This window comes from Staurois parvus, unplaced genomic scaffold, assembly GCF_062004578.1.
Source record: "Staurois parvus isolate SC_StPar_1 unplaced genomic scaffold, SC_StPar_1.0 ptg001290l, whole genome shotgun sequence".
In the NCBI taxonomy this organism is placed as follows: domain Eukaryota; kingdom Metazoa; phylum Chordata; class Amphibia; order Anura; family Ranidae; genus Staurois; species Staurois parvus.
The window spans coordinates 80,370-92,045 of NW_028319086.1; the positions used below are offsets into that span (position 1 = coordinate 80,370).

The 11,676-nt window shown below is 38.5% G+C and overlaps 1 protein-coding gene across 1 annotated transcript in view; it reads left to right on the forward strand.

Annotated features, from left to right (window-relative positions):
- PRMT3 (protein arginine methyltransferase 3) overlaps positions 1 to 10,768 on the forward strand; it is a gene marked incomplete at its 5' end in the record, with an annotated part of 90,938 nt that extends 80,170 nt beyond the window's left edge. Inside the window, one exon of the mRNA XM_089660939.1 lies at positions 10,652 to 10,768. Within this exon, the coding sequence (XP_089517065.1) occupies positions 10,652 to 10,768 (117 nt within the window). The remainder of the gene's footprint in view (positions 1 to 10,651) is intronic.
- Between the last annotated feature and the right edge of the window lie 908 nt (positions 10,769 to 11,676).

Consider the following 11,676-nt stretch of genomic DNA (forward strand, 5'->3'; position numbering starts at 1 on the left):
AGATCATATCCCCCCTTATGTGTTATACATGGAGATCATATCCCCCCTTATGTATTATACATGGAGATCATATCCCCCCTTATGTATTATACATGGAGATCATATCCCCCTTATGTATTATACATGGAGATCATATCCCCCCTTATGTATTATACATGGAGATCATATCCCCCCTTATGTATTATACATGGAGATCATATCCCCCCCTTATGTATTATACATGGAGATCATATCCCCCTTATGTATTATACATGGAGATCATATCCCCCCCTTATGTATTATACATGGAGATCATATCCCCCCTTATGTGTTATACATGGAGATCATATCCCCCCTTATGTATTATACATGGAGATCATATCCCCCCTTATGTATTATACATGGAGATCATATCCCCCTTATGTATTATACATGGAGATCATATCCCCCCTTATGTATTATACATGGTGATCATACCCCCCTTATGTATTATACATGGAGATCATATCCCCCCTTATGTATTATACATGGAGATCATATTCCCCCTTATGTATTATACATGGAGATTATATCCCCCTTATGTATTATACATGGAGATCATATCCCCCCTTATGTATTATACATGGAGATCATATCCCCCCTTATGTATTATACATGGAGATCATATCCCCCCTTATGTATTATACAGTCAGGTCCATAAATATTGGGACATCAACACAATTCTAACATTTTTGGCTCTATACTCCACCACAATGGATTTGAAATGAAACGAACAAGATGTGCTTTCACTGCAGATTGTCAGCTTTAATTTGAGGGTATTTACATCCAAATCAGGTGAACGGTGTAGGAATTACAACAGTTTGCATATGTGCCTCCCACTTGTTAAGGAACCAAAAGTAGTGGGACAGAATAATAATCATAAATCAAACTTTCACTTTTTAATACTTGGTTGCAAATCCTTTGCAGTCAATGACAGCCTGAAGTGTGGAACGCATAGACATCACCAGACGCTGGGTTCCATCCCTGGTGATGCTCTGCCAGGCCTCTACTGCAACTGTCTTCAGTTCCTGCTTGTTCTTGGGGCATTTTCCCTTCAGTTTTGTCTTCAGCAAGTGAAATGCTCAATCGGATTCAGGTCAGGTGATTGACTTGGCCATTGCAGAACATTCCACTTCTTTCCCTTAAAAAACTCTTTGGTTGCTTTTGCAGTCTGCTTTGGGTCATTGTCCATCTGCACTGTGAAGCGTCCAATGAGTTGTGAAGCATTTGGCTGAATATGAGCAGATAATATTCCCGAAACACTTCAGAATCCATCCGGCTGCTTTTGTCAGCAGTCACATCATCAATAAATACAAGAGAAGCAGTTCCATTGGCAGCCATACATGCCCACGCCATGACACTACCACCACCATGATCACTGATGAGGTGGTATGCTTAGGACCATGAGCAGTTCCTTCTCCATACTCTTCTCTTCCCATCACTCTGGTACAAGTTGATGTCGGTCTCATCTGTCCATAGGATGTTGTTCCAGAACTGTGAAGGCTTTTTTACATGTCGTTTGGCAAACTCTAATCTGGCCTTCCTGTTTTTGAGGCTCACCAATGGTTTCCATCTTGTGGTGAACCCTCTGTATTCACTCTGGTGAAGTCTTCTCTTGATTGGTGACTTTGACACACATACACCTACCTCCTGGAGAGTGTTCTTGATCTGGCCAACTGTTGTGAAGGGTGTTTTCTTCACCAGGGAAAGAATTCTTCGGTCATCCACCACAGTTGTTTTCCGTGGTCTTCCAGGTCTTTTGGTGTTGCTGAGCTCACGGGTGCGTTCCTTCCTTTTAAGAATGTTCCAAACAGTTGTTTTGGCCACGTCTAATGTTTTTGCTATCTCTCTGATGGGTTTGTTTTGTTTTTTCAGCCTAATGATGGCTTCACTGATAGTGACAGCTCTTTGGATCTCATCTTGAGAGTTGACAGCAACAGATTCCAAATGCAAATAGCACACTAGAAATGAACTCTGGACCTTTTATCTGCTCATTGTAATTGGGATAATGAGGGAATAACACACACCTGACCATGGAACAGCTGAGAAGCTAATTGTCCCATTACTTTTGGTCCCTTAACAAGTGGGAGGCACATATGCAAACTGTTGTAATTCCTACACCGTTCACCTGATTTGGATGTAAATACCCTCAAATTAAAGCTGACAGTCTGCAGTTAAAGCACATTTTGTTCGTTTAATTTCAAATCCATTGTGGTGGTGTATAGAGCCAAAACTGTTAGAATTGTGTCCATGTCCCAATATTTATGGACCTGACTGTACATGGAGATCATATCCCCCCTTATGTATTATACATGGAGATCATATCCCCCTTATGTATTATACATGGAGATCATATCCCCCCTTATGTATTATACATGGAGATCATATCCCCCCTTATGTATTATACATGGAGATCATATCCCCCCTTATGTATTATACATGGAGATCATATCCCCCCTTATGTATTATACATGGAGATCATATCCCCCCTTATGTATTATACACAGAGATCATATCCTCCCTTATGTATTATACATGGAGATCATATCCCCCCCATATGTATTATACATGGAGATCATATCCCCCCTTATGTATTATACATGGAGATCATATCCCCCCTTATGTATTATACATGGTGATCATACCCCCCCCTTATGTATTATACATGGAGATCATATCCTCCCTTATGTATTATACATGGAGATCATATCCCCCTTATGTATTATACATGGAGATCATATCCCCCCTTATGTATTGTACATGGAGATCATATCCCCCCTTATGTATTGTACATGGAGATCATATCCCCCCCTTATGTATTATACATGGAGATCATATCCCCCCTTATGTATTATACATGGAGATCATATCCCCCCCTTATGTATTATACATGGAGATCATATCCCCCCCTTATGTATTATACATGGAGATCATATCCCCCCTTATGTATTATACATGGAGATCATATCCCCCCCTTATGTATTATACATGGAGATCATATCCCCCCTTATGTATTATACATGGAGATCATATCCCCCCTTATGTATTATACATGGAGATCATATCCCCCTTATGTATTATACATGGAGATCATATCCCCCCTTATGTATTATACATGGAGATCATATCCCCCCTTATGTATTATACATGGAGATCATATCCCCCCTTATGTATTATACATGGAGATCATATCCCCCCTTATGTATTATACATGGAGATCATATCCCCCCTTATGTATTATACATGGAGATCATATCCCCCCTTATGTATTATACATGGAGATCATATCCCCCCTTATGTATTATACACGGAGATCATATCCCCCCTTATGTATTATACACGGAGATCATATCCTCCCTTATGTATTATACATGGAGATCATATCCCCCCCATATGTATTATACATGGAGATCATATCCCCCCTTATGTATTATACATGGAGATCATATCCCCCCTTATGTATTATACATGGTGATCATATCCCCCCCTTATGTATTATACATGGAGATCATATCCTCCCTTATGTATTATACATGGAGATCATATCCCCCTTATGTATTATACATGGAGATCATATCCCCCCTTATGTATTATACATGGAGATCATATCCCCCCTTATGTATTGTACATGGAGATCATATCCCCCCTTATGTATTGTACATGGAGATCATATCCCCCCCTTATGTATTATACATGGAGATCATATCCCCCCTTATGTATTATACATGGAGATCATATCCCCCCCTTATGTATTATACATGGAGATCATATCCCCCCCTTATGTATTATACATGGAGATCATATCCCCCCCTTATGTATTATACATGGAGATCATATCCCCCCCTTATGTATTATACATGGAGATCATATCCCCCTTATGTATTATACATGGAGATCATATCCCCCTTATGTATTATACATGGAGATCATATCCCCCCTTATGTATTATACATGGAGATCATATCCCCCCTTATGTATTATACATGGAGATCATATCCCCCCCTTATGTATTATACATGGAGATCATATCCCCCCTTATGTATTATACATGGAGATCATATCCCCCTTATGTATTATACATGGAGATCATATCCCCCCTTATGTATTATACATGGAGATCATATCCCCCCTTATGTATTATACATGGTGATCATATCCCCCCTTATGTATTATACATGGAGATCATATCCCTCCCTTATGTATTATACATGGAGATCATATCCTCCCTTATGTATTATACATGGAGATCATATCCCCCCTTATACATGGAGATCACATCCCCCCTTAATCTCCTCTTCTCAAGAGAGTGTTCAGTAATGCATCAATAAATGTATTTTTTAAAAACAAGCAAGTAAGTGCCTGATTGTGACCTGTATCAGCCTCTTGGAGTCCCTGTAAAGCAGAGCTCAGAAAGTACTGTTTCTCCCTCTCTCAGTAAGCCAATCAGTCCATCTGCTGATAAGAAGCATTCTAATAGGAGGAGAGAGCAGAGAGATGAGCTCATCTCTGTGCTGCTTCTCCTTTCACTGTCCAGTCACAGGTTGGGGGCTGGTCCGGGATGACCTCCGCTCAGAGGAAGTGGGTTGAAAGCTGCCGGCCATTAGACTGAGGACATCTAGAGGCAGAAAAAAAGGTATTACAAGGAAACGTCTTAACTAAAGTTGAATGTAGCAGCAGAAGCAAGGTTCCGTTTTGTATCCCTAATAGGCCATTCAAAGCTAACCTGCCAGGAAAAAATAATTTAACGTGAACCTGTACTCCCTCTACAGCAGAGCTTAGAATGGGAGAGCTGGAAGCAGTACAGTGAGCCAATCAGTGTATGTGCTGACAAGAAATGTGCTGAAGAGAGGAGACAGCAGAGAGATGAGCTCATCACTGTGCTTCTTTCACTGTCCAGTCACAGGTTGGGGGCTGGTCCGGGATGACCTCAGCTCAGAGGAAGTGGGTTGAAAGCTGCTGGCCATTAGACTGAGGACATCTAGAGGCAGAAAAAAGGTATTACAAGGAAACGTCTTAACTAAAGTTGAATGTTGCAGCAGAAGCAAGTTTCAGTTTTGTATCTTTAGTAGGCCATTCAAAGCTAACCTGTCATGAAAAAATAATTTAATGTGAACCTGTACTCTCTCTACAGCAGAGCTTAGAATGGGAGAGCTGGAAACAGTACAGTGAGCCAATCAGTGTATGTGCTGAAGAGAGGAGACAGCAGAGAGATGAGTTCATCACTGTGCTGCTTCTCCTTTCACTGTCCAGTCACAGGTTGGGGGCTGGTCCGGGATGACCTCCGCTCAGAGGAAGTGGGTTGAAAGCTGCTGGCCATTAGACTGAGGACATCTAGAGGCAGAAAAAAGTATTACAAGGAAACCTCTGGATTAAAGCTAAATGTTTTAGCAGCAAAAGCAGGTTTCAGTTTTGTATCTTTAGTAGGCCATTCAAAGCTTCAAAGCTAACCTGTCATGAAAAAATAATTTAATGTGAACCTGTACGCCCTCTACAGCAGAGCTTAGTATAGGAGAGCTGGAAACAGTACAGTGAGCCAATCAGTGTATGTGCTGAAAAGAGGAGACAGCAGAGAGATGAGCTCATCACTGTGCATCTTCTCCTTTCACTGTCCAGTCACAGGTTGGGGGCTGGTCCGGGATAACCTCAGCTCAGAGGAAGTGGGTTGAAAGCTGCTGGCCATTAGACTGAGGACATCTAGAGGCACAAAAAAGTATTACAAGGAAACCTCTTGATTAAAGCTAAATTTTTTTAGCAGCAAAAGCAGGTTTCAGTTTTTTTTATCTTTTATGGGCCATTCATCATCATCATATTTTTGTTGGAGTTCTGCTTTTAGCTGAAATGGTTTGAAAGATCTGTGCAGTGCTATGGAATATGTTGGTGCTATAAACATACTAAATAAATAGTTATGCTGAAGCCATCTAAAGCGCCATATTTTAAATCTTAAACCAGTTGCATTCATGGTTCAGGTCACAGCGTCACGAACCGTTAAATTATCAGATTTTTTTTTTTTTTAAGCAAAAAATTACTTATTGACTTTATTTTCCGGGCGCTCATGCCGAACATGTTCATCCCGTGTTCAATAAACGCCGAGCAATTAACATTTAACGGTGATTTTTTTTTTATCGAAGTATGTCATTTATGAGGGAAGGGTCTTTGACACACCGTAATTATTTTTTTAGGTTCATTTATTGCCACAAATGAGCATTTCCTGGTTCAGTAATAATACAATAAAGAAAATGCGTGTGATCATTACTGCAGAAAAATATCTTGGAGATTTATTTTTTATTTTTTTTAATCATAACCAGTTCAGCTCTCACCTGTACACCCCTTATGGACGACCCCCATTCCTTTTGGGCTACCCTTGTCTGAGCCCCCACCTCCCCCTTTTAAAGAATGAAGAACAAAGTATCATTTTGGGATGATATAGAAAAATAATAAATCTAAGTATAATATATACACAGGCGTACCTCGGTTTACAAAAATATAAAACAGCGCAAAACAATACCTAAACCAAATAAATATGAAGTAAATATATATTATAGTGTCCAAAAAAAAATAATATATATATATATATATATTATTGTGTCCACAACAACTCAGAAATATAAAATTCAAAATTCTTCCTCCCAGACTCCACAGTGCTTTCACAAAGAAATATTCTTCTGTGATATATGCTTCCACCATCCACCAGTGCAAACCGACATAAACCGCACTCACCAGATAATGGTGAATAGTAGGCCTTTTAGATCTTTCAGGGATCCTACACCCCCTCTATAGCCTCCAGAGCTCCATTCCACCATCAAGTTGAGAACGCCCAGTGGGAGGGGGCGAAACGCGTCGACGCACTTCCGATCTGCTGTCCCTATGTCTTGCCTTTTAGGACTTTCAGGGATCCTACACCCCCTCTATCCTCCAGACCTCCATTCCACCATCAAGTTGAGAACGTCCAGTGGGAGGGGGCGAAACGCGTCGACGCATTTCCGGTCTGCTGTCCTTACGTCTTGCCTTTTAGGGCTTTCAGGGATCCTACACCCCCTCTATAGCCTCCAGACCTCCATTCCACCGTCAAGTTGAGAACGCCCAGTGGGAGGGGCGAAACGCGTCGACGCACTTCCGATCTGCTGTCCCTACGTCTTGCCTTTTAGGACATTCAGGGATCCTGCACCCCCTCTATAGCCTCCAGACCTCCTTTCCACCATCAAGTTGAGAACGCCCAGTGGGAGGGGCGAAACGCGTCGACGCACTTCCGATCTGCTGTCCCTACGTCTTGCCTTTTAGGACATTCAGGGATCCTGCACCCCCTCTATAGCCTCCAGACCTCCATTCCACCATCAAGTTGAGAACGCCCAGTGGGAGGGGCGAAACGCGTCGACGCACTTCCGATCTGCTGTCCCTACGTCTTGCCTTTTAGGACTTTCAGGGATCCTACACCCCCTACTATTCACCATTATCTGGTGAGTGCGGTTTATGTCGGTTTGCACTGGTGGATGGTGGAAGCATATATGTACAGAAGAATATTTCTTTGTCAAAGCACTGTGGAGTCTGGGAGGAAGGATTTTGAATTTTATATTTTTGAGTTGTTGTGGACACAATTATATATATAATAATATTTATTTTTTTTTGCACACTATAATATATTTTTACTTTATATTTATTTGGTTTAGGTATTGTTTTGCGCTGTTTTATATTTTTGTTTTTGATTTGGTGTTTCACACTGGTGCACAGCAGCATTTCATACCTGGGTTGGAGATTGTTCTGTGATGCAGGAGTGTATTAACTTTTTTGTACCTCGGTTTACGAACGCCTCGGTTAACGTAATTTTCAGTTTACGAATTAAAATAATGCCTCGGTGTACGAATTTTTTACATATTTTGTCGCAATACGAAATGTATATTGGTGCCGATTTTTAAATGCAATTGCCGGCTTTTTTTTTTTCCTTCACTATAGCTCACAGAATTAGCTGTCACTTTCCCCGGAGCTAAAGGATACTTTGTTTCTTTTATCTCTGGAAACAAACTGAAAGGAAACATTGTTTCTTTTAACTCCGGAAATGAACTAAAAGGAAACTTTGTTTCTTTTAGCTGGGGGGAAAGTGACAGCTGATACTCTGAGCTATAGTGCAGAAGAAAAAAGCCGGTAATTATATTTAAAAACCGGCACTGACCTATAGTGACAGTAACTTTTTTTTTTTTTTAACTTTTTTCGGACCTCCGGAACAGATTAGTTGGTTTTCAGTGCATTTCTATGGGAAACCGCATTTTGGTTTACGAATTTTTCGCAATACAAAACGTCCTGGAGAATGCGTTATTAAATTCGTAAACCGAGGTACACCTGTATATATATACTCAGACAAAAAAAAAGTTAAGGAAAAAAAAAAACAAAAAAGCAAACAAAACAAAAAAAATAGAAAAACAAAAACACAAAAAATAATCTAAAAAAACCTAAAAAATACAAAATGTACAAAAAAAAAACCAAAGAAAACAAACAAATTAAAACATTGAAAATAATGCCTCGGTTTATGAATTTTTTACACATTTTTTTCGCAATATGAAGTGTATGTCGGTGCCGATTTTTAAATGCAATTGCCGGTTTTTTTTTTTCTTCACTATAGCTCACAGAATTAGCTGTCACTTTCCCCGGAGCTAAAGGATACTTTGTTTCTTTTATCTCTGGAAACAAACTAAAAGGAAACTTTGTTTCTTTTAGCTGGGGGGAAAGTGACAGCTGATTCTCTGAGCTATAGTGAAGAAAAAAAAAGCCGGTAATTACAAATCTGGCACTGACCTATAGTGACAGCCAGTCACTGTATACACTGCTCCTCTCCTGCCTTACTCCACCGTGCCCCCCCCCTCACATCTGCAGTACACACAGACCCTGTATCGGCACCTATGTAGACGAAATTTTTCCTATCGGCAGAATGCCGATAGGGCTACTTTTGGGCAAGAAATTTTGGTGTATCCCTAGTATTTATGCCTTTAAAGTGCACTTTATAAAAAAGGTTTTGAACAGGTTAAATACTTTTTTTTTGGTCCTTTTTTCTGACCTCCGGAACGGGTTAATTGGTTTTCAATGCATTCCTATGGGAAACCGCGTTTCGGTTTACAAATTTTTTGCAATACGAAACATTCCCCCCTGGAGCTAAAGGATACTTTGTTTCTTTTATCTCGGGAAAGAAACTAAAAGGAAACATTGTTATTTTTAATTCTTTATATATAAATATAAAAATAAAAATGTGTGAAAAAATATATTTGAAATAAATAAATTATAGATAGAGATAGATAGATAGATAGATAGATAGATAATAGATAGATAGATAGATAGATAGATAGATAGATAGATAGATAGATAATAGATAATAGATAATAGATAGATAATAGATAATAGATAGATATATAGATAGATAGATAGATAGATAGATAGATAGATAATAGATAATAGATAATAGATAGATATATAGATAGATAGATAGATAGATAGATAGATAGATAGATAGATAGATAGATAGATGATAGATAGATAGATAGATAGATAATAGATAGATAGATAATAGATAGATAGATAGAAATTGATAGATAGATAGATAGATAGATAGATAGATAGATAATAGATAATAGATAGATAGATAGATAGATAGATAGATAAATAGATAGATAGATAATAGATAGATAGATAATAGATAGATAGATAGATAGATAATAGATAGATAGATAATAGATAGATAATAGATAGATAGAAATAGATAGATAATAGATAGATAGATAATAGATAGATAGATAGATAGATAGATAGATAGATAGATAGATAGATAATAGATAGATAGATAGATAATAGATAGATAGATAGATAATAGATAGATAGATAGATAATAGATAGATAGATAGATAGATAATAGATAGATAGATAATAGATAGATAGATAGATAGATAGATAGATAGATAGATAGATAGATAGATAATAGATAGATAGATAGATAGATAATAGATAGATAGATAGATAATAGATAGATAGATAGATAATAGATAGATAGATAGATAGATAATAGATAGATAGATAGATAGATAATAGATAGATAGATAGATAGATAGATAATAGATAGATAGATAGATAGATAATAGATAGATAATAGATAGATAGATAGATAGATAATAGATAGATAGATAATAGATAAAAATAGATAGATAGATATAGATAGATAGATATTGATAGATATTGATAGATAGATATTGATTGATTGATAGATAATAGATAGATATTGATTGATTGATAGATAGATATTGATTGATAATAGATAGATAATAGATGATGATAGATAGATAGATAATAGATAGATAATAGATAGATATTACTGATCTTTTAATAAAGTTTCCATGGGATAACACGCTAGGCTGGTGCGCCAGCTCTTGCTTGAGTTTTACAGTTACTAATAGGACAACCCCGGTCCTTTAGAGGGCAGCAAGTCCCAGGTTATCTCTGGTAGATGCAGATAAGTGCATGTGAAGTGCAAACTACTGTCCACCACACTCATGCGCAGGCGGTGTCTGTGTATTGTAGTACAGGTCACACTTGGGCACCTCGCTCACTCCTTGGTTCTTACTTTCTGGGGTTTCATTTTTGTTCATTCACCCTCTTTCAGGATATCAACTGCCAGACGACAACTTTGAAAGAACTGGATTTTTCCTCTGATTTCTCGCTGCCGATAATGAAGGACGGAGTGTGTACAGTAAGAGCCTCTTTTTTTTTTCTATTGTAATAAATTTTTGCAAAATGCAGTTACTCCTCCCAGCCAATCAGGATTCAACTTGTACCGGTTTGAGTATACATGTGTACCTCGGTTTACGAACGCCTCGGTTAACGTAATTTTTGGTTTATGAATGAAAATCCATTGACAATTTACAAAATTTTTTCGCAATATGAAGTGTATGTTGGTGCCGATTATTAAATGCAATTACCGGCTTTTTTTTTTTTTCTTTCTTAACTATAGCTAACAGTATTAGCTGTCACTTTCCCTGGAGCAAAAGGAAACTTTGTTTCTTTTATCTTGGGAAATAAACTAAAAGGAAACTTTGTTTCTTTTATCTTGGGAAATAAACTAAAGGGAAACATTGTTTCTTTTAACTCGGGAAATAAACTAAAAGGAAACTTTGTTTCTTTTATCTTGAGAAATAAACCGAAATTAAACTTTGTTTCTTTTAACTCGGAGAAATAAACTAAAAGGAAACTTTGTTTCTTTTAGCTGTGGGGAAAGTGACAGCTGATTCTGTTAGCTATAGTGAAGAAAAAAAAAAAGCCGGCAATTACATTTAAAAACCGGCACCAACCTATAGTGACAGCCAGTCACTATATACGCTGCTCCTCCTGTGATCGTGTCACGTGTCCCAGAAGACCACGGGGAGGGATGGGGGTGGATGACTTCCGCTTCCAATCGCCTAGGACATCGCAGCAGAAGTGGGAGCGGGTACCTGTCAAATTTGGGTACCCGCTCCCCAAAGGTGCCAATCCTTAATGGGGAGCGGGGGACAAAGCATTAAAGCGGAACTTCCCCTTTTGGGTGGAACTCTGTTTTAACTGTGTGCTGTTTTACTATGGGGGCTTTACACTGTAAGCACACTGCTATGCAGAGCCATACAAAGCAGTGTGCAGGAGCTGACGGGAGAGATC